The 24,702-nt window shown below is 37.1% G+C and overlaps 1 protein-coding gene across 2 annotated transcripts in view; it reads left to right on the top strand.

Moving 5' to 3' along the window:
* The first annotated feature begins 5,515 nt into the window (after nt 1-5,515).
* SLAIN2 (SLAIN motif family member 2) overlaps nt 5,516-24,702 on the top strand; it is a 68,591-nt gene continuing 49,404 nt past the window's right edge. For both annotated transcript variants that reach the window (XM_063108234.1, XM_063108235.1), the window contains exon 1: nt 5,516-6,190. In XM_063108234.1, the coding sequence (XP_062964304.1) occupies nt 5,802-6,190 (389 nt within the window). In that variant the 5' untranslated portion in view covers nt 5,516-5,801. The remainder of the gene's footprint in view (nt 6,191-24,702) is intronic.

Here is a 24,702-nt window from a genome sequence, read left to right on the forward strand (position 1 = left end):
AACCCAAAAAACAATTCAAAAGATCAACGAATCAAAAAGTTGGTTTTTTGAAAAGATAAATAAAATTGACAAACCATTAGCATGGCTAACAAAAAAAAGAAGAGAGAAGACTCAAATAACAAAAATTAGAAATGAAAAAGGCGATATAACAACTGATTCATCTGAAATACAAGGAATCATTTGAGACTACTATAAACAACTATACGCCAACAAATTTGAAAATCTGGAGGAAATGGATAAATTTCTGGACACACACAAGCTCCCAAAACTGAACCATGAAGACGTAGAGAATTTGAACAGACCAATAACAATAAAGGAGATTGAAGCTGTTATCAGAAGGCTCCCAACAAAGAAAAGCCCAGGACCAGATGGATTCACAGCAGAATTTTACCAAACATTCAAAGAGAAATTGACACCGATTCTTTACAAACTATTCCAAAAGATTGAAACGGACGCAAATCTCCCAAACTCATTCTATGAAGCAAACATCATCCTGATACCAAAACCAGGTAAAGATATAACCAAAAAAGAAAACTACAGGCCGATATCTTTGATGAATATAGATGCAAAAATCCTCACTAAAATACTAGCAAACAGAATACAACAACATGTATGTAAAATTATTCATCACGATCAAATGGGATTCATCCCAGGGATGCAAGGTTGGTTCAACATACGCAAATCAATAAATGTGATACACCATATTAATAAAATCAAACACAAGGACCATATGATCATCTCTATAGATGCTGAAAAAGCATTTGATAAAGTTCAGCACTCATTCATGACAAAGACCCTCTATAAGTTAGGTATAGAGGGAAAGTATCTCAACATAATTAAAGCCATATATGCCAAACCCACTGCCAATATCATCCTGAATGGGCTAAAGCTGAAAGCTTTTCCTTTAAGAACAGGAACTAGACAAGGATGCCCACTCTCACCACTCCTATTCAACATAGTGTTGGAAGTACTAGCCTGAGCAATCAGAGAAGAGAAGGAAATAAAGGGCATCCAGATTGGAAAAGATGAAGTCAAACTGTCCCTGTTTGCAGGTGACATGATCCTATATATCGAACAGCCTAAAACCTCTACAAAAAAACTCTTGGAATTGATAAATGATTTCAGCACAGTAGCAGGATACAAAATCAACACACAAAAATCAGTAGCATTTCTTTTCTCCAATAGTGAACATGCAGAATGAGAAATCAAGAAAGCCTGCCCATTTACAATAGCCACCAAAAAAATAAAATACTTAGGAATTGAGTTAACCAAGGAGGTGAAAAATCTCTATAATGAGAACTACAAACCACTGCTGAGAGAAATTAGAGAGGATACAAGAAGATGGAAAGATATCCCGTGCTCTTGGATTGGAAGAATCAACATAGTGAAAATGTCCATACTACCCAAAGTGATATACAAATTCAATGCAATCCCCATCAAAATTCCAAAGACATTTTTCTCAGAAATGGAAAAAACTATCCAGACATTTATATGGAACAATAAAAGACCACGCATAGCCAAAGCAATGCTGAGCAAAAAAAATAAAGCTGGAGGCATAACACTACCTGACTTTAAGCTATACTACAAAGCTATAATAACCAAAACAGTATGGTACTGGCATAAAAACAGACACACTGACCAATGGATTAGAACAGAGAATCCAGAAATCAACCCACACACTTACTGCCATCTGATCTTTGACAAAGGCACCAAGCCTATTCACTGGGGAAGGGACTGCCTCTTCAGCAAATGGTGCTGGGATAACTGGATATCCATATGCAGGAGAATGAAACTAGATCCATACCTCTCACTGTATACTAAAATCAACTCAAAATGGATTAAGGATTTAAATATACACCCTGAAACAATAAAACTTCTTAAAGAAAACATAGGAGAAACACTTCAGGAAATAGGACTGGATACAGACTTCATGAATATGACCCCAAAAGCACGGGCAACCAAAGGAAAAATAAACAAATGGGATTATATCAAACTAAAGAGCTTCTGCACAGCAAAAGAAACAATTAACAGAGTTAAAAGACAACCAACAGAGTGGGAGAAAATATTTGCAAAATATACATCTGACAAAGGATTAATATCCAGAATATATAAGGAACTCAAACAACTGTACAAGAAGAAAACAAGCAACCCAATTAAAAAATGGGCAAAAGAGCTAAGTAGGCATTTCTCTAAGGAAGATATACAAATGGCCAACAGACATATGAAAAAATGCTCAACATCACTCAGCATCCGGGAAATGCAAATCAAAACCACACTGAGATACCATCTAACCCCAGTTAGGATGGCTAAAATCCAAAAGACTCTGAACGATAAATGCCGGTGAGGTTGCAGAGAAAAAGGAACTCTCATACATTGTTGGTGGGACTGCAAAATGGTGTAGCCTCTATGGAAAATGGTATGGAGGTTCCCCAAACAATTGCAGATAGATCTACAATACGACCCAGCTATCCCACTGTTGGGAATATACCCAGAGGAATGGAAATCATCAAGTCGAAGGTATATCTGTTCCCCAATGTTCATCACAGCACTCTTTACAATAGCCAAGAGTTGGAACCAGCCCAAATGTCCATCATCAGATGAGTGGACACGGAAAATGTGGTACATCTACACAATGGAATACTACTCAGCTATAAAAACGAATGAAATACTGCCATTTGCAACAACATGGATGGACCTTGAGAGAATTATATTAAGGGAAACAAGTCAGGCACAGAAAGAGAAATACCACATGTTCTCAATTATTGGTGGGAGCTAAAAATTAATATATAAATTCACACACACACACACACACACACAAATAAAACCAGGGTGGGGGGAAGAAGATATAACAACCACAATTACTTGAAGTTGATACGACAAGCAAACAGAAAGGACATTGTTGCGGGGGAGGGGCGGAGGGGGGGAAGGAGGGAGGTTTTGGTGATGGGGAACAATAATCAGCCACAATGTATATCGACAAAATAAAATAAAATAAAAAGAGAGTACCACGGTAATCTAGACAAGAGAGGATGGCAATTTGAACTAGAGTTGTAGCGCTGGAGGTGCTGAGAAGTATTCAGACATATTTTGAATGTAGAGCTAGCATGACCTGCTCAAGGATTGGATTTAGTGAGTAAAGGAAGGTGAGGAGTAGGAATTATCCTAAGGTTTTTGGCCTGAGCATCTGGAAAAAAGAGCTACAATTTACTGGAATGGTGAAGACTACTGGACAAGCAGATTGAAGAGAGTGTGTGTGTATGAATCAAAAATTCAGTTTTGGACGTAAGCATATTAAACACCCAAGTGCCTAGAACAACGCCTGCCAAATAGTAGACATTCAATATTTATTGCTTGAAAAAAATTAAGATAAAGAGTAAGGCAACTGGATTAAAAAAATTCCCAATATATCTACTATGTACTTCCATATATATATATCTAATAAGCATATTTTCATATGTTTTCCAACGATGAGGATTCATCAGAATCCTTAACTTTTTGGTACTGGATGAGATATCGGATATCACCCAACTCGCGTATTCTGAAGAAAGGACCACAGATTAAGGAACCAAAGGTTAGGGTCAAGCACCGCATTTATTGTATTGCTGGAACTTGCCATCATGCTTTCTGATTTTCGATTCATTGTTCCACATTACACCAAGCTCTTCTTGCCCCACAGAACATTAGTGATAACTTCATAAATTCAAGTGAACTATTCTTTCAAGGAGTATATTTGAAGGCTCCTACTTCTAGAAATTGGCTAGTTGGAATCTATTTCACAAACCATTAAATCCAAATGAAAACTGCAATATGTGAAGTAGTCATGATGTTTAACTCTCAGGCAACAAGTTCAGACGTGTCAGAAACAGCAATGATATTTATATGTGCATTATATAGATAATATATTACTTCTCAGTTATTGTATTTTAGCAAACAAAGATATCCTTTGATCAGGTCTGCGTAGCTAGGAAAATACTCTACTAATAGTTAGCCAGCAAACTTTTAACACACTGAATGTGGTTTCTACTATGAATAAACATCTACCTGGTCCATGACTTACATTCTGCTTTCAACAAACCAAGTATTGAATGTCCACTGTGTCAGACACTGTACTAGACATGCTATGCAAAAATGAATGATCCCTTTTAATTAAGTATACAGACAAATGAAAAAATTTTAAGGAGAAAATGCAATTTTTTAAAGAGTGCAAACATCCGTTGAGAACTATTGATCAGGTAATGCTAGAGTAAGCAGAAAATACTAGACGTTTGTGGAATTGTCGGGAATTCCACAAAAGAATTATCACTGAATAGGTGAGCATGGATTTTAAGAAATCAGATTTGACAGGTAGGATAGTCTAGATAAGGAAAATACAGCACATAAAGGCTACAGGGTAGGAGCAAGTTAAGTCATGTGAGTCCACACCCGCATGTAATAAGACTGGATCACTGTTAGCTGAGAGTGTAGGAAGCAATTGGAAGAAAGCTGCAAACACAAGCCAAGTAGTTCACAATTGACATATGAAGGGCAATGAAGTGATCAAAACAAAGCATTTAAGTTTTGTTTGGTTTTGCGGCTATTAGCAGACATTACAAATGGGTACCATCGAAGGCAGATCTTTTACATTCATACATCTCTCGGCATTCTTCAGTATCCTGTTAATATGTTTCTGAAATACACTTAATACATAACTTTTAAAAAAGTCAAGACACTATGAAAAAGTTTTTCCGAATAAAACGATCCGAAGAGCAGAGGGTGCATCAAGTAACCGAGAGAGACGAGAGAGGAACGGTTTTCTATGCCCCGCTTCCGTGCCAGTGTGCTCTAAAATGCAATTCGGGAAAAATGTCTTAACAGATAAGATAATGCCTTTAAAAGTGCTTAACACAGTGTCTGGCCCGTAGTAAGCACTCAAAAAATACGGTTATTATTTTGACCTTAGAACTCTCTTAACCTTTCGGGATTCGGGTTTTTCATTTTCGGTCTCTTAGGCTCCTGCCAGCCCTGACAATCTCCTCTTTCGAGTAGCATCGACTAAATACGTGTTGAACAAACACACGAAGTAAACTGTCTCTCCCCGCGGCCCGGCTGAGGGCCCACCCGAGAGCCCGGCCCGGTGCAGAGATAATGATCAGCCCGCGGTGGCACGCGACGTGTTTGGGGGTGGAGTACACACTACACGCCTTGCATCCATGACCAACACGCGGGGCTGGGCGAGAGTCCGCTTCACCACTTCGGCCCCGCCCGCCGCGAGCCCATCTTCTCAGCTCCGGTGTCGGTGAGCGGCCGCAGTCGCCCTCCCCAGCCTGCGGGGCAGCGTCCCATCTCCGCCCTGGCTCCAGACACACCCCTTCCGGTACAAGCCCCGCCCCTAGCGCTCACGGCCCCCCGGGCAACCGCCCCCGCTTCTCCGGCCCCGCCCATGGCCCCGCCCCGCCGCGAGCTCGGCGCGGGGACTTCTCAGAGCCAGGCGGCACCCGTGTCCGCCCCGACGCTCTGAGGTCACCGACTGGGCAGGGCTGCGGGGGGCGGAGGGACGGAGGGAAGATGGCGGCAGAGGCCGGATATTGGCGCCGCCTCCCCCAATCCGGGAGCCGGCGCAGATGAGGCGGCTCGGCTGGGGCCAGCGGCGCTTGGGAACCCGAGCTGGGGAGACCTTGGCGGTGGGGCCTGGCTCTACTATATGCCGGCGCCTCGGCTAGAGTGAGCGGCGGCGGCGGCGGTGGCGACGGCGACGCCTCTTTCCTCCGGCTCGTTCCCTGTCGCTGTGAGTGCGAGCGGGTAGCGAAGGCGACGGGGCCGGGATGGAGGACGTTAACTCCAACGTGAACGCGGACCAGGAGGTGCGGAAGCTGCAGGAGCTGGTGAAGAAGCTGGAGAAGCAGAACGAACAGCTGAGGAGCCGCTCGGGGGCGGTGCAGGGCGCAGGCCCCCTCGGACCCGGCAGTCCGATTCGGGCCGGCGGGTCCACTCCCTCCTCCGGCACGGCGTCCCCGCGGGGCTTCCCCTTGGGCCTCAGCACCAAGTCGGGCAGCGGGGCCGGGTCGGGCCCGAGGCGGACGAGTAGCGAGGAGCTGCGGGACGCCACCTCTTTGCTGGCGGCGGGCGAGGGCGGCTTGCTGGACGAGGTGGAGCCGCTGCGGCCCGACGAGCTGGAGCGCCTGTCAGGCTGGGAGGAGGAGGAGGAGAGCTGGTGAGCCTGGAGCGCCGGCCCGGGCTGGGCAGAGACGGGCCCGGGAGCGGAGAGCGTCTTCCGAGGGGCCCCTGGTGGGACGCCCCGCTTTGTGTAGCGGGGTCTATTCTGGCGGGGACTCGTGGTTTTCGTGGTTTGGCTGCGGAAAGGACAGCTGGAGTGCCCAAGGAAAGGGACACATAGCTAGTTCTCTGGCTTGTGGACCCTCTTGGGTGCTGGACCCCGTTGGGGTCTGTGGGTTGGCACGGCTTGAGAAGGGTTGCTTGCTGTGGGGGGCGGGGGGGAGTCGGAGGTGGGAAACTGCTTTGTAGGCAGGGATCCTGCTTTGTGTGAAATACGGCTTTCGGATGGTGGCCTGGGCATTTTGGATGTCGGGGAGGGGTCTGCTTGATGAAGTATCGCTGCGTGCGAGGGGGCAGACCAGAGTCGTCTGCGTCTGTGCAGCGGTCAGTGTTTTGGGCCAGCGTGAGATGGATATATTTCTGGCGGGGATGGTGAGACCGTGTGAATCAGCACTCCCCTTTGGGAAGTGGGGTAAAGCTTGCTTTGTGTGAAGAGGGCAGAGAATGGTGCTGCTTTGTGTAAAGAGGCAAGGGTGGGAGAAGAACGCTGGCTCTTATTTTTTAAACAAGAATTGGGTCTGGCATTTTTCGAAGCTGTGAAGTGACAGTTATCACATTCCACCTCACATTTCCATGTCATCCTAGGAGCAGAGAAAAAGAGCCCTATTTAAAAATCTAAAAGCCGGATTGCCCTAAGCCCCTTCTTGATGGAATTGTGACCCACGCCTTAATATAACTTTCATAAATGGAAAGGACATGGGAGACTTTTTCCCTCATGTTTTATTGCGACCTAATAAAGATGTCTGTGGAAAATTGTCTTTCTCTTAATTCATCCTTTTTAAAGTTTTAACTTTTAGCTATAATGTCTCTACTCTGTTGAAATTGAAGCTTCTAATTTTGTGAACTCGAAATCCTTCGGAAACTCTGGTATTGTAGGGCTGGAACTTTGCATTATTCTGAGGTAGTTAAGAACTTTACCTGGATTCAGGCCCTGGCTTTGCCACTTACTAGCTATATGACCTTGGGCAGGTTACTCTGAGCTTCACTTTCTTCCCCTATTTGATGGAGAAAATAATAGTTCTTAACTCTGTAGAGTTGTGAAGATTAAGTGAGATAATTCAGGTACGCTTTTAGCACTGGGTGTGGCATATTGTAAACTCTCCAAGACTAGCTGCTATTACTCTTAAGCCTAGTTATTTAAATCAAGAAATATTTTGTGAGCTCTTACATGACGTAGTGGGAGATTCTGAAGATTCTTAAGCGTTGATCACTGTTCCTAAGGCAGTTACAATCTTGTTGAGAGCTAGGTTTTATGCAGTTAAATAACCTAAGATGCACTCAGTGTATTGCCGAAATGTATTGCCCAAACAGCAATGTATAGAACAAAAAGTACTGACAGTGCTCAGAAACTGGAAAGAAAATAGTAGTCCAAAGTAGTTGGGACAAACTTTTAGGAGGAGGTGGCTTTGGAATTTATAGGTGGGGAAAGAGTGGGAAGGGCATTTTATGCTCTGACAACTACAAGAGCAGAATTAGGGGTATTTGTAAGCGAATATATGATGTCAAGCCTTTATTTTATTGCCAGGCGATACCAAATACTATTAGAACTGACTGTAGTAGTGACAGTTTTTCATATAAGTGTGAAATCTCATTTTCCCAGAGGAATCCTGGGTATGTGTGCACTTTAAAAGAACCCGGAATCATCTAAATACTATCACGTGCCTCTTCTGAGTGATGATGATAATGGTGCTCGGAATAATGAGGATTAGTTGCACTCATCAGCCTATTTTAGATTATGTATTATTAGAACACATTGACTCCGCTTGGAGAAGCTGATTAAGTCTTTGGCTGCTTTGGTTTCTGAGCATAGAGTTTGTAAAGGTAAAGTAAGTCATCTTAGATACTATGCCAGGAGTTTCTTTTGACCAGATGATTCCTTCTTACTGCTTTGATCCTGACTTCATATCTTGATATTATAGATATGCTACGCTTTTTCTGAAAAGACTTGTGTAAATTGAAGTTTGAATAAATCATATTTTAAATGCTTTCAGGTATGTATTTGGGGTATAATTCGGAGGAAGTGTGTGTCAGTGGCAGGAAGATTCCTAGAGTCAAGAGTTTTTTCTTTCTTAGCAAGTGAAAAATCTACCTTCTGCAACTTCTACCCATTGTACCTTCTTTTTCATCTAGAGGAATGTTCTTCCCCAGCTGTACGTACAAAATGCTAGTCCTGATGGTATCATAAAGTATTATGTGAAAAAATAATAGTGTATTCTGGGGTCAAAAAATGTGGGAAAAACCTGGATTCAACAAAAGATAGGTTCCTTAATGCTGGAATTCTTTGAGAGCCTAATGGATACTGAATATAGTAAATCTCTAAGGGGTATGGTTTGTTTCCTAAACTTAATTGAGCTCCCAAGGAACTAGTATCTTAAAGAACACACTTAGAAAAAAGTACTCTACAGCACTGACATTTACACTTTTTTGGGGGGTGGGGAACCTAGCTTCATGATAAGAAATACATTTTACATTATAGCCTAGTACACACATGTATGTGAATAACTGAAATGAAAGTTTCACAAAACAATGATTACTTTTACTATGAGTGGTATGCTATAATATTTTCTATGCTGTTCTATTGCAGTTAGAAAAAAACGAGTTATTACCCACTAAGCTGATTTTGTGACCTATTAATGGGTTGCGACTCTGTTTGAGAAACACTGTTCTAGAATAACTCAGAAAAGTTTAGGGAACAGAACTGACATTATTGTGCATCATAGTGCGTCAGACTATGCCAGGCAGCTGATAAACATTTTGCATTTAATTACATTTAATTTTTACACATTTATGAGGTAGGTATCATTTTCTAGCTAAGGAAACTTTATCTCTCTCCGAGCATCAAATAACGCAGTAAGTGATGGAGTCAGGATTTGAATTTAGGTCTTTATACATCAAAGCCTTTGCTGTTCCCACTATATTTTGCTTTTTCCAAGTATAACACCTTTTTTTACATGAGTGGCCCCTTCAAATATTTGAAGACTGCTATCGTGTCCCTGTTGACCCCTTCTCCCACAACACATTCTGTACATTCTCTTCTCTTCTGCAGAGTAAATAATTCCAGTTTATTTAATCATTCTTAGATAATGTAACTCTTATCCTTCAGCCATGGTCATTTTTGTCTTAATTGACTCTAGTTGCTCATTGTCATTAGACATAGTACCCAGAACTGTGCTTAGCATTTTAGATGATACTTGACTGGACAGAGTATGGTGAGTATACCTTGCTTGAGCTAAATGCTCAATGGGTTTGGATTGTAATCCCAAAAGACACAATCCCAAGTGCCATAATCCCAAATGTTGAAATACTCAAAGCTCAAAATCCTTAAAGTCTAAAATCCCAAAAATCACAATTCCAAAAGATCAAAAATCTGAAATAGACTTAAAAATATAGTTAATGTTTGTGAAGTTTGCCAGGTCTTATGTACTACCTTTGTGCAATTGCCCATTATCTATCCTTGTAATACACTTTTTTGTATGTCACATTTTCTTTTTCTTTTTTCTTTTTTTTAGTTTTTTTCCACTATTTTAAATTGTCAGCATTATTTTTTACAATTTGCTATGCTATGTATTTCATCTTTGCATCATTTCTAATACATTGAGTAAGAGATTTAGAGAGTTCTAATTTGTTTTATGCCTTTTTTTCTTTCAAATTTGACTCCATGAAAGTGCATTATCACAACGTTGATTTGTGTAAGCATTGTGCGTACGTACATAAACATTGAAACTTCCTCAGTAAATGAAGAGATGTCCTTTTTGTATACCTGCATTTGCAAAAGGTGGTCTCAAGACCTCGGCTCTTTGGGTAACTGCATGTGTGGTGGTGACCCATCATGGTTATTGTTAGATTTCATCAAAAGACTTAGGTTGTCTATCAGGGTATTTCAGATGACTGCAGTTATAAAGCTGGGTGCACATAGTTACCAACCATATTGTCACGCCTTTTATACATTTTGCTTTTTGACCTATTTCTTTATGAATATGGTTTGCTGTTCATAACTGTTAAATTTGTGTGACTGTTGTTAGTACACCTTTGTTGTGTTTATGCTTGAGAAATATGTTATTATTGCCTATTTTATTTTGTCAAGTCGCCTATGAGGTGTTCTGTTATGTTTTTATATGTTTCTCAGATAAATCCCCCTGTTTTGTTGGCAATTGGCCAGTAACAGGGATCAAACTCTGGACCTTGGTGTTATGGACACTATACTCTAACCAACTGAGCTTACTGGCCAGCCCAAATAAATCCCTTTTAAATGTGTAAATAAGTAACTTTTAAAGAATTTTAAAATTATTCGTCCAGGATTATATTTTCAGGATTTTGATCTTTTGGGATTGTGATTTTGGGGGGACTTTAGACTTTAGAGGGATTTTGATCTTTTGGGATTTCAACATTAGGGATTAGGGCATTTGGGATTACATCTTTTGGGATTATGATTGGCACCACATTTATCTGCTTTCTGTGTCTATGGAATTGCTTATTCTGGTCATTTCATGTAAAGGAAATAATACGTGGCTTTTCGTGTTTGTCTTCTTTCATTTAGCAGAATGATTTCAAGATTTATCCATGTTGTAGCCTGTATCAGAACATTCCCTTTATTTTTTTATTCCTTTATATGTCTGAACAATATTCCGTTGTATGGATTTACCACATTTTGTTTATTCATTCATCAGTTGATGGGTATTTGGGTTGTTTCCACCTTTTGGCTGTTATGGATAATGCTGCTATGTACAGTTAGTTATTTACAAGTTTTTGTATGGACATATATTTTCATTTTTCTTGAATGTATGCCTAGGAGTGTTATTACTCCAAATGGCAGCTCTGTGTTTAACTTTTTGAGAAACTGCCATACTAGTTTCCACAGTGGCTGCATTATTTTACATTCCCACAAGCAGAGTATGAGCATTCTCATTTTTCCACATCTTTGTCAACACTTGTTATTGTCTTTTTTATTATCGCCATCCTAGTAATATCATTTTGCTTCTAATTTGCATTTCCCTAATGACTAATGATATTGAACATCTTTTCATGTACGTATGCCATTTGTGAGGTGAATTCGATAACCACTACACTACGGAAACTTTATTGGCCATTTGTGTATATTTTTTGGATAAATGTCCATTCAGACCCTTTGCCCATTTTCTAATTGCGTTGTCTTTATATTGTTAAGTTGTAAGAGTTTTAAAAATATATTCTGGATGTTAATCCCTTATGAGATATAATTTGCAAATGTTTTCTTCTGTCCTGTGTTGCCTTTTTACTTCCTTGATAGAATTCTTTGAAGCACAGAGATTTTAATGGTGTGAAGCCCAATTTATCTATTTTTTCTTTTGTTGCTTGTGCTTTTGGTGTCATATCTAATGCCTAATCCAAGATCATGAAAATTTACTGCTATTTTTTCTACTGAGAGTTTTATAATTTTAGCTCTTAAATTTAAGTCTTTGATCCATTTTTAAAATATTTTATTAAATTAAAGTATAAACACTACACATACGGCAGTCCTTCTTGTCCGTGCCAGGGCCCTCTTCCCCTGCCACTGGGTAGGGGGAGAGAGGGATAAAAAATATATATATTATATTTGTGTGTATATATATCTAAACAACATAAAGGTTACCATGTTAACTATTTTTAACTGTACTGTTTAGTGGCATTAAGTACATTCATTGTGCAGCCATCACCACCATCATCTCCAGACCTTTTTCATCTCAAACTGACACTTCATACCTGTTAAACAATAACTACCCATTCCCTTCGCCTCCAGCCCCTGGCAACCACTATTCTGCTTTCTGTGTCCATGAATTTGACTGTTCTGTGTACCTTGTATAAGTAAATTCATACAATATTTGACCTTTTTTGACTAGCTTATTTCACTTAGTACACTGTCTTCAAGATTTGTTCATTTTGTAGTATGTGTCAGAATTTCCTCTTTTTTTTTTTTGGAAGTCTCTAAAGCTTTATTTGATCTTATAATCCTCAATGGGCAAGAGAAAATAGCACTTCTTAAGTCTTTTTTTTCCCCAAACCTAATATTGAATGATACATATAATTTTCATATTTAAATATGGGATTTATATGTGTAGTTTTAATTGTGGCAAAAGAGCACCACACACAAAATTCACCTTCCCAGCAGTTTCCAAGTGTACAGTACAATATTGTCAACCACATGTACATTGTTGTGCAACAGATCCCCAGAACCCAACCATCCTGAATGACTAAACTCTATACCCACCCAACAGCGCTTCTCTGCCCTCAGACCCTGGCAACCACTATTCTACTTTCTGTGTCTGTGAATTCAACCACTCTAGGTACCTCTATAAGTGGAGTCATGTGACATTTTTCTTTTTGTGACTAGCGTGTTTCACTTAGCATAATGTCCCCAGGATCATCCTTGTTGTAGCTTATAATAGGGTTTCCTTCTTTAAGGCTGAATAGTATTTCATGTTATATATAAATCACATTTTCTTTGTCCATTCATCTGTTGTTGGACACTTGTGTTGCTTCTACCTTTTGGCTGTTATGAATAATGCTATGAACATGGGTGTACAAATATCTGTTCAAATTCCTGCTCTCACTTCTTTTGGGTATATACCCACAAGTAGAATGGATGGACCAAATGCTAATTCTACATTTAATTTTTTTGAGGAGCTGCCATACTGTTTTCCATAGCAGCTGTACCATTTTACATCCCCCAGCCATACACAAGGGTTCCAGTTTCTTCACATCCTTGCTAACGTTTGCTTTGATCTATTTTGATTTCTTGTCTAGTGTAAGGTAGGGGATCAACTTCATTTTTTTTGCGTATGAATAAACAGTTGTCCCAGTACCATTTGTTGAAAAGACTTTTCTTCCACTATTAAAATTGTTTTGGCACCCTTGTCAAAAATCAATTGCCCAAAAATGTATAGGTTTATTTCTGGACTCCCACTTCTATTCCATTGATCTATGTCTGTTCTTATGCCAGTACCACATAGTCTTGATTGCTGTAGCTTTTCAGTAAGTTTTGAATTTGGAAAGTGTGAGTCTCTCATTTTGTTATTTTTCAAGATTGTTTTGGCTATTTGGGATCCCTGACATTTCCATACGAATTTTAGGATCAGTTTGTAAATTTCTGCCAAAAAGGCAGCTGGAATTTTGGTAGAGATTGTATCACATCTGGGGATCTTACCTATCAGGATCTTAACAATATTGATTCTTTCAATCCGTGGGCATTAGATGTACATTCATTCAGGTTGTCTTTAAGTTCATTACACTATATTTTGTAATTTTTAGTATATGTCTTGCACTTCTTTTGTTAATTTTATTCCTAGTTATTTTATTCTTTTGGGGGCTATTATAAATGAAATTGTTTTTCTTAATTTCATTTTTGGATTGTTCATTACTAGAATAGGAACATAACTGATTTTTGTATATTGATGTTGGATCCTCCAATGTTGCTGAATTCATTTATTAGCTGTAATAATTTTTTTTATAGATTCCTTAGGATTTTTTATGTATAAGATTATGTCATCTGCAGCTAGAGATAAATTTATTTCTTCATTTCCAACTTGAATGCCTTTTGTTTCATCTGCTTGCCTAATTACCCTGGCTAGAACCTCCAGTACAGTGTTGAATGGAAGTGGTGAGAATGGACATCTTTAAACGTGATTTTTATTGTTCTTTTGTTTTTTATAATAGCTAACCATTATTTATTGCATTAGTATGTGACAGACACTGTGCTAAGGACCTTATGTATAGTATTCTATCTTCCTAATAACCTAAAACTCAGGGCTGTTATTAATCCCATTTTAAAGATGAAGACATGAAAGCTTAGGTTAAATAATTGGCATATTCACTCAAGTATATGGCTGAGTTAGGATTGGACTCCAACCAGTCTGATTCTGTATTGAAAATTTTTCAACCCTCACCGAATTCTAATTATCTGGGGTTTTTGTTGTTGTTGTTGTTGTTGTTGTTATTCTTTATAATAGATTCATACTGTTACTAATCTTTGGCTATTATATGTCCCCCCAACGTAAGTCTTTTGATCATTTTTCTTTAATAGTCTGAGCATTGTGTACATTTTCATTAACTTTTTTGTACATTTTCATTAATTTTTTTGTGTAATTTAAAAAAATTTCTTTTGTACTCATTGTTCTTGTTCTACATTAGCCTTTGGAGTCCTTGGGAGTCCTAGAACACAGTAGCTAAGAGCCATGACTCTGGATCTAGATAGAGTTGGAATTCCTGCTTCCATACTTGCTAGGTATGTGACCTTGGGCAAACCACTTAATTTCTGTGCTTCAGCCTCTTCATTATCTCTAAAATAGAGATAATTATTGTATTGACCGTGTTGAATTAAATGTAAAATATGCAAAGTATTTAGATTAGTGCCTGGTACAAATTAAATGTATGAGTGTTAGCTTTCATTATTGTTGTCAGTATCATCATTGTTATATTACTTTACTTCCAGATGCCTATCACTGCATCGATCGGCCTTCTTTTTTAAAAAAAAACATTTTGTTTTGGAAAATTTCAAACATATGCAAAAGTACGCTGAACAGTAAAATGAACCACCACTTATTTATCACCAATCTTTAATACTAACTCATGCCATTCTTGGTTCATCTCTACCATTCAAACTCCAAACCTCTGGATTATTTTGAAGCAGATTTCATATCAAATGTCATATCATTTAGTTAATAAATATTGTATTAAAAGTTAAGGACTCTTTTTTTTTTTTTTTTTTTTGTGACCGGCCACACCCACACCGAGGAGCGCACCGGCCATCCCTATATAGGATCGGAACCCGTGGTGGGAGCGCTGCAGCGCTCCCAGCGCCGCACTCTCCTGAGTGCACGACAGGGTTGGCCCCGTTAAGGACTCTTTTTAAACATAACCACAGTACCAGTTTCACACCTCCCCCTCAAATTAAAAATAATTATTTAATATCATTAAATGTGCACTGAATGTTTTGAGATTGAACTTCTTAAAAAGTGGTTTGTGCATCTAGGTTTAGAATTTTCTTCCTGTAAACTCTGAGTTGAAGTGGCCCTTTTCTTCCAGCATTTTGATCATTTTCATATCCCCAGTTAGTGGGTGGCAGTCAAAAGGGATCAGGTCCTCATTTCCTCCCCAGCCTCTTGAGAAGTTAAATTGTTGAGGCAAATCAAGAATTTCTTAATGTGTTCTGCTGAGATGTACAGGATAAGCTTTTCACCAGATGTCAAAATATGTGATGAGGTCTCATATCACTGTAATTTCACTGTTACATCTTTTCTTTGTACTAGGATTGAAATTTTTACTAGGTAAGTAGCATTATTTATATCCTCCCTTGGTCTGTTGGACTGTAATTAATTCCCATAACATTATCCTTATTTTTACATTTACAATTATTTAACATTTAAAATTTTTACAAGTTAAATTTAGTTTTAGTGTGTCTGTACTTTGATCCACGTACTTGTACTCTTAGGCTCTCATACTTTTTTTTTTTAAACTTAGCAAGTGCAGTAGTGAGAACATGGGAAAGATTACAACAAGGAGTTCGATCTGTAACTGACTGTGAACAATCAATTGAGATAACTCACTACCTTTGAACTAGCCCTCTCACATTTTTGTAAAACAAAATAATTTTAGTCTAATTTTCCATAAATTAACATTTCCTTCATTAAATTTGCCTAAAATGGGAAACATTTACTGAGGAAAGAAACAATCTTGGGTCTTAAAGAAAGGGTCATTTATTAATGGTTTTTATTAGAATTTCTCAAAGGCCTCATATAAAAGAGCAAACTCTCTACATTATGATTTACAATAACCTTAGTATTCATTGTTGGGGAGAGGGTTAGAACTGACTTCTCAATCTCTTAAAGTCACTTAAGATTGTTTCCTCCATCCCTCCTGTGAACTGTACTAATTGAAAAGGAATATATGTGTGGGGCAAAAGGAGAATGCATTTGTGAAATACTGTCTAAGTGAATTCTAGATTCTTTATTCATCTACTCTGCTGCACTAGTGTAGATGAGAGGTTAACTTTATGTATATATTCATAGAGACAGCATTGCCTAATCAGTATTTGTTAGTTCAGATTAGTTGTTAGTATCCAGAAGTTTGTATTATTTTTCTTCTTTTTCTTACTTTTGAGGGATTCATTATTATTGACATAAATCCCCTGTATCTGAGTAGAGACAGCAGATTGAGAATAGAGATGTTAGGGAAAATCGATATGAGTTGTCAGGCTCTTTGCAGGGTCTCTACGAACTTCTGCAGAAAATGAAATTATAGAAAAATCAAATTAGAAGTAGACTTTGAGATCAGGTGGTCCAGCCTCTTGTTTTTAAGCTGTTTAGTGTTCAAGCTGGCCAGGGCAGATGATTATTTCTTCTTTTCTTAAACATTTTTGAGTTTGGATATCTGATAACTTCCTCATACCCTGTTAAATCCATTTTACTTTAGATCAGTTTTCTCTTAACTTTATGAAATCACTTTAATCTCAGGCTGACTTCTCATCAATAAGTTTTATTGATAAACTTTCCCAACTTAAAGATAAGTAGGTATGTGGTTTTTACTGTGTGTTTTTCACTCATGGCTCTTCTGAGAGTTAATTTATTACGTGACCTCTTTGTTTTATCTATGATTTTTGTAGTGGATTATTGATAAAATTTACCTTTAATTTAATTTGATGAGCCAGATTAATAAAGCAGTTTAATTTGTATAATTATCAGCACTTATCTGAATAGTCTGGCAATCATTCACTGATTAACACCTCAGGAAGTTTTATGTTTTCTAGACTTGTGTACCAAGGAGATGTTACTTTAAAGTAATGTGTGTGTGTTTTAGATGAATCAGAAGTTACACATCGAGATGAGTGTTCTGTTCCCTTCTTAGCAGTGGTTTTCCAGTGATTCTAACATGGCTTTCAATTTTTTTCATTAATGGAACAAATATTTCAAGCCCCTGTGTGCAGCACAATGTTGGGAACACTGAAAGACATGATAATGCAAGTTCTTGCTTTCTTAAAAAATGGAATTCAGCCAAAAGGGCTCTATGCTTGGTAAAACATTACAATCACTATTGTCTGAGTATGTTTTATATACTGAGTATATTGTAAGGCATTTTATGCATGTTAAATCATTTAATCTATGCAATTTTGAGTTGTAGTTATTGTTATCCCTGGCTTTTTATTGTGGTAAAATATATATAACCTAAAATTTACCATGTTGATGATTTTTAACTGTACAATTCAGTGGCATTAAGTGCCTTCATATTGTTATGCAGTCATCGCCACTGTCCATCTTGAGAAGTTTTGCATCTTCCCCAATTGGAACTGTGTACCCATTAAACAATAACTCCTTATTCCCATGTCCTCTGACCCCTGCCAACCACCGTCCTACTTTCTGTGTCTATGAATTCGACTATTCTAGGTACCTCAGATAAGTGGAATCATACAATATTTGTCCTTTTGTGTCTGGCTTATTTGATTTAGCTTTATGTTTTCAAAGTTCATTCATGTTATATGTGTCGTGTTATCCCCTTTTTACGGTGAAGGAAGATAAACCCAAATCACACAGCTAAAAAAGTGAAATTGAGATTCACACCAAACCTGAAAGTCATGTCTAATCAAGAATATTTGATCTCAATTTATTTAGCCTATAGATATAATTTAGCTTGGGGAAGGGAATACTTTTTAAATATGTGAAGGCCTCTAATAAGGATGGATTATTAGACTTATTTTATATAACTCTGGAGCTTCACTAGAACAAGGAGTATAAGTTAGGCAAATTTTAATTTAATATAAGGAAAAATTTTCTAATAGAGCTGTTCTTGAATGATATAGACTGCCTTAAAAAACTATTGGAAATAGCCTTCAAAACACTGCTGAATGGTCCTGTAGCAAGGGATGTTACAAAGAAGCAAAAAGTTTAATTAGGTGACATTTAAGTGTTCTTTTATTTCTGTTTCTGTGATTAAAATATGACAGTCTTTGTGGGTGCATAAGATACCTTCAAGACTAAGTGTTAAGCTTATATGTGGGAGCTTCAGTGGAAGCATCACAGATGTTTTTCTTCGAAGTTTATGGCTGGTTTCTCTGAATATCCTCTGTAATGGCCATTTCTTTTCCTCTTGAGGTAGGTTTGAGTTTTGAAAACTATTAGAGGTCATTGTGCGTAGTGAATAAAAATGGGTTAGCAAAATACAGTCATGCGTTGCTTAACAATGGGGATATATTCTGAGAAATAATACATCATTCCACAATTTCATCATTTTACAAACATCATTGAGTATACTTACACAAACCTAGACAGTATACTACACATCTATGCTATAGGGTGTATGGCCTCTTACTGGCAGCATTAGCAGTGCAAATTTGGGGGGCATGATGAACAAAACAACATGAGATTAAATCAAAGACAAGAGAAAATGATGCAGTCAAGAGACATGGTAAACACATGTATGTCTCTGCTCCTGGCATAACATGGCATGCTGTTTTACAGGAAAACTTTAAAATAGAAGTACACTCTATACAGTAAAAAGATAAAACCAGTAACAGTTTATTATCATTATCAAGTATGATGTACTGTACATAATTGTATGTGCTCTACTTTTATATGACTAGAAGTGCAATAAGGTTGTTTATACCAGCATCACCACAAACGTGAATAATGCATTGTGCCACAATGTTGTGACGGCTGAGAAGTCACTAGGCAATAGGAATTTTTCAGCTCCTTTATAATCTTATGGGACCATTGTCATATATGCAGTCTATTGTTGACCGAAACATCATTATGTGGTATGTGACTGTACTTAGAAGTCTTTAGCAGTATAACAATAATTTTCCCTAGATTTACTTGCCTTTGCCAGAACACTTCATGAACATTCATGCCTTTCAGCTTTTGATGTTTTATTCTGCCTACAGTGCCTTTTTTCTCCTCGTCCTCTTACCAAAATCTTTCTTTTTCAAGGCCCAACTTAGATTTTCTTTCCTTTGTAGAATTCTCCTAAATTTTTCCCTTGTTAACCTGTCACTGTTTATATGTCCTTTTTAAAAATGTATTTAACACAACAATCTTATACTTTGATGTGTCTAGTCTAGATCATGATCAATTTAAGCAGAGGGACATTATCCTATTTATCTTTACATTTCTAAACAGAATCACAGTAATTAGTGTGTAGTAAGAGTTCAGTTACATTAAATTAAATTGAAATCAATCTGATTGTCAGTGATGTTAGATTAGAATGAGATAAAGCTATAAAATAATGAGGCTAACTTTCTTGCATGACCCTTATGCCAATTACAGATGAGTAATTTCACACATGTTCTGAATAATGGCAGGATTGAATCTGTACTCTCCCATGATGATTTAAAGAAGCATATACTGTCTAAATTGTGACTATTTTGGTAGGATTACTTTGTACTTTGTTTTAATCTAATTTGTTCTGGTTGTGGTATCCAAATTTTCTGTTGTTATAATTTAAGAAATCCTATTGATAAAATTTAAGTCAGTTTCATTGTCCTGTGGTCCTGGAGGGACCTTAATATAACATGATACATTAAAAGTCATTGGTGCTTTCTCTGTTACTTAGTGGTAGTTAAGACTGTATATCACAGATGAAATTTTGGTTCCAATAATTTTGGACATGCATTTTTGATAGAACTGGTACCCAAGTCAGCTGATGCGTATGATCTTCTGATCTATTATTCCTGTTTTTAATTTTGCATTTTAAAAATGAAATTTCACAGGCACAACATTAAAAAGTTTATCAAATTTGTCTAAAATCTTGTCATCTGATTTCATGAAATAAATGAAACTTCTTTATTTTCCAGAAATATCAGGCAAGGAAGCCCAAAACTATATAGCTCACATCCCATGATTCTTCTGGATCACTGATATTGCTACTCCTCCTCAGTCCCATTTTTGGGACCACCCTGCATACAAATCCCAGGAAACCCAAAAGGGCTACTTGTTATCTTCCTGCACTTACCTAGATCCCTGCCTCCTTGCCCTTCTGCTAGGAATGTATAACTATATAAATTAGTGTAATTTGACATGATTTTTTAAAAAGACAATTCAGGCAGTAAATAGCAGAATTAAGTACTATCAATGTAAATGGATTGAGTTATGATAATACACTACTTATGCTAATGACTTGTACTAGCCAAAGCACACTGCATGTTGACTCCTGTTGTGTTTGTTTTTTAGTAGTAAAACTGATCTTGTGAAAGTATGTAGGTTTTAAGAATCAGAATCAAAAAGCATAGGTAAAAGAATGAGTGTTGCGTTTTGAGTAGGGTAGGGTGAAGGTCTGTGAAGATACTTGGCTGGAGTGAAGTTTGTTAGGGAAGAAGTGAGAAATAAAATTGAATCATTGGGCTGGAGACCATACTGTGGATGGCCTGTGAAATCTGGGAGAAAGTTTTTTGAGTACTGGAATGTTCTTAACAAAATGGTGCTTTTTAAAGATTAGGGTGGCTATAGTATGTAAGTGAAAGAAGTCACAGCTAGCTTTATTGGCTAAAACACAGCCTGTGAGCTCTGCCCACCTTTCGTGCCCCAAAGCACATGGCAAAACGTGAATTAAAACCAAAATATTGAGTGCACAGTGATATTTTTTCCTTTTTATCCCAACTACTTCTAATAGGTTGCATGAAAACCATCATATCAAGCTAAATGATTATAGATCAGGCCACTTACCTAAGAAGGAACTAAGGTTGTTTAATTCTTCTTTAAAAACATCCACATTGTTTAAAAATGTCATTTTGATCTTAACTCTCTTGTATAAGGATAATCGTAAAGGAGGATTTCTCAACCTTGACCTTTGGACCAGATAATTCTTTGTTGTGGGGGCTGTCCTTCACATTGTAGAATGTCTAGTAGCATCCCTGGCCAACCAAAAATGTCTTCAGACATTGCTAGATGTCCCTGGGGCAAAATCACCCCAAGGTTAGGAATCTTTGCCTTGGATATTAATGGTGGATGTCAACTTGACCAGAAATATCTAGTGCCATCTTGCAGTAGTAAGTACCATATTCTAGTTACTTTGCTCCATTTATGTTTTCTAAGTCAAAAGTAGTACTGCTCTGAAAATTATGAATAACTGAAGTGATTGTGTAATTTATTGTACAAACCTGGAGACTATTTGAGAGTCATAGGAGCGCTAATCCCATGGGATGCCAGGACAACAGGCTTAATTTAGGACTAACGTGCGTAAATTGGAATGAATGGTCACCGTAGAAAGTACCCACTATGGATGGAGCACTGTGTTAATATAAGAAATAGTCATAAGAACTCTGACAGTTAGAAAGCTTCAATGAAAAGGTAAGTCTTAAACTGGCCTTGAAGTAATGGAAAGGAAATTCTTTTATACGTATATATTCTTTTAATATATATATATATTAATAAGAACTATGAACAAAGATATCTGTGGGTTTAACCATCCATTATGCATGAAGTGAATAAATTTATTTGGTCAGTTTGGCTGAACAAGAGGGATTTTTACTAGAGTATTTGGGAGGAAAGATCAAATCCATCCCTTCCTTTTCATTTTCACTGGCCTCACTCTAGTCTAGGCTTCCATCTCACCAAGTATAGACTATTACAATATTCTTAACTTGTTTCCCCATACCTTGCTAATAATTACCGGTATTGTTGATAATACTGTGATTTTCTTCCAAAAACCAGAAGGGTATATTGTTTATATTCATATAAATATAGTATTATATGCCTTTTAGTCAGCTAGTGGGCCAAATATAATTCAGTATTAAAATGGCAATATGCTCAATCTAAAAGTTCAAAAGACTCTTACTGTATATATGAACTGAAGATGTTTTTCTTCAATTGAGTTGTGATTTGGGGTTGTAATAGGGTTTGAAAAAGCAGTTAAGTATTATAGTTAAGAGCACAGTTTCTGGAGCAATCCTGGTTTTGCATTTAATAGCTATTAATAGGTTTTTGCTATTTAATAGCTGTGCTACCTTGGACAAGTTATTTATCTCATTGTGTCTCAGTGATCTCATCTATAAAATGGGGACTGTGATAGATTACCTCATAGGTTTGTTATGAAGATTTAAAGAGTTAGTATGTTTAAAGTATGTTTCTGAAACAATGCCTGGCATGCAATAAAATGTAAATAATAAAATTGATAAAATGTAAATAATAATAACATTACTGTTGCCACATTGACTAAGAAAGCTTGTTAAATCGTTATAAAGCAATGTATCCTAATGGTTTAGAATTATTAAATTATGTTTAGTTGTGGGTAAAAATCAAAGATACTTTTATTAATGAAGGGGTTTTTTAAGTTATAAAATTATAAAAAAAGAAACAAAATTACAACTTCAAAATGGCCACTTTGATCTTATTTACTCTGGTATATTTCCTTTATCTTTTTTCATAATGACTTTTTAAAACATTGTAATCATGGTTTTTTAAGTCAGTGTTAATTCACATATTTGAACAGATATTTAAACTTTGTGAAGACAGTTTCTGTTCTTTTGCCTTGAATATGCCTTATTCATTGAATAGGTAGAAAGGAATGATTTTGTGGTATTAAAGTTTGATTATTTTCCTTAGCCTGAAAAAATCTTGCACACCAATCTAAAGAAATTTCAGTAACAGTTTTAATGTACAGTTGATTCTTGGACCAATCCAATCCATGGATACCAAGGGACGACTGTAAGTTTTATTTTTACCCTAAAGTTAAATCTTTGTTGTCCTTAGCTTTAGTAGCCTACTTTCAACTGACTACAATATGAAAAGTGATTAGTGTGGTTACCATAAATTCAGCAGAGTAACTCTAGTCTCCTTTCAGGTCTCTGTCATTTAATTATATGTCTACTCTATATATGCAAAGAAAAGTCTGGAGAGACATACTCCAAACTGTAAATAACTTTGGGGGATAGTTTTGGTAGGAGGCGGGAGTTTATTATCACTTCTTACATTTGTATATTTCTGTATTACTGAAAGTTCTTACACTTTAAAAAAAATAGTTATATTCTTAGTTTTTTTTTATCACTGTATTATATAAATATGTATGATATATAGGCCAAAACATGGCTTATTATTTATTGCTGTGTCATAGTAGTCATATCCTTAATTACATTTCTAATAGTTCTTTCAGTATTTAACAGTGCACATAAATTATATTTAATGGTGTTTAGTTTCTTTGTAGTGATTCTTCTAAGGGAGAAAGCAATATCATGAAAGGCCAATTTATTTCTAACAGATTTTTACAGCTTTATTGAAATATAATTTACATACCATAAAATTCACCTGTTTAAAGTGTACTGTGGTTTTTAGTGTTCAATGATTATTATATTTACAGCATTGTACAACTGTCACCATAATTTAATTTTAGAATATTTTCAACATGTATCCAAAAGACACCTTGTACTCATTAGTCGTCACTTCCCATTCCTCTTCTCTTCACCTCCTCTCCCATCCCTAGGCAACCACTGATCAACTTTCTGGCTCATAGATTTTCCTATTCTAGACATTCCATACAAATGGTATCATACAATATCTGGTGTTTTGTGACTAGCTTTTTTTTTTACTTAGTATAATGTTTTTTGAGATTTATCCATGTTGTAGCATTTTTATTGCCTCCAACACTTTTTTTTTTTTTTAATGTCTTCAGATTATAAATAGCAACTCAAAAAATTTAGACAGGACAAAAATGAATAAAGTTAAGTCTCTTGTAATTAGAATGGGCGTTAGGGTGGAATTTCCTTTTTGATAGGGCATATCTAAATGACTATAGAGATACTTTGTTAAAACACCTTGCTTCACTGTGTTGTAAATTGAAGGGACACCTAAGATAGTCTTACTAGAGATGTTCAAGGAAGGTTTTTCTAAAGAATTGGCATTTAAGCTGAGACCCAGAGGAAAGTAGAAATGAGCTGGGTGAAGTTGGGCAGGGGAGGGTGAGGTAAGCAAAGAGTGGAATAGAACTAGTTTCAGGCAAGGGGAACAATGTGCGCAAATGACCTAGAAGCAAGTGTTGGGGCTTTCCAGGAATAGAAATTAGTTTCATATGGCTGTTATTTAGATTTGGATGGTGGAGGAAGGTGAGAAATGAAGCTAAAGAAGTACTGCAGCAGTTAGATCATCTGTCGGGTCTCAAGAGCTGTGGGGACCATTTTTGAAAAAACTCTGTCCTAAGGGCAAAAGGAAATTGGCACAGAATTTTTAGCGGAGGAGTATTAATAAAGTTAGATTAGTATTTCAGAAAACACTTTGGCTGCAGTGTATAGAATGAATTGGAAGAGGTCAACATCAGAGATTTTGAAGTTAAAAAGTATTTTTCTTTCTAAAAATTATTTTGGCCATTTTGCCCTTTATATTTTCACATAAATATTAAGATCAGATTGCTAATTTACGTAAAAATGCCTGCTGAGCTTTTCTAGGGATTGTGTTGATTCTATAG

Source organism: Cynocephalus volans, chromosome 9 (assembly GCF_027409185.1).
Source record: "Cynocephalus volans isolate mCynVol1 chromosome 9, mCynVol1.pri, whole genome shotgun sequence".
Classification (NCBI taxonomy): Eukaryota; Metazoa; Chordata; class Mammalia; order Dermoptera; family Cynocephalidae; genus Cynocephalus; species Cynocephalus volans.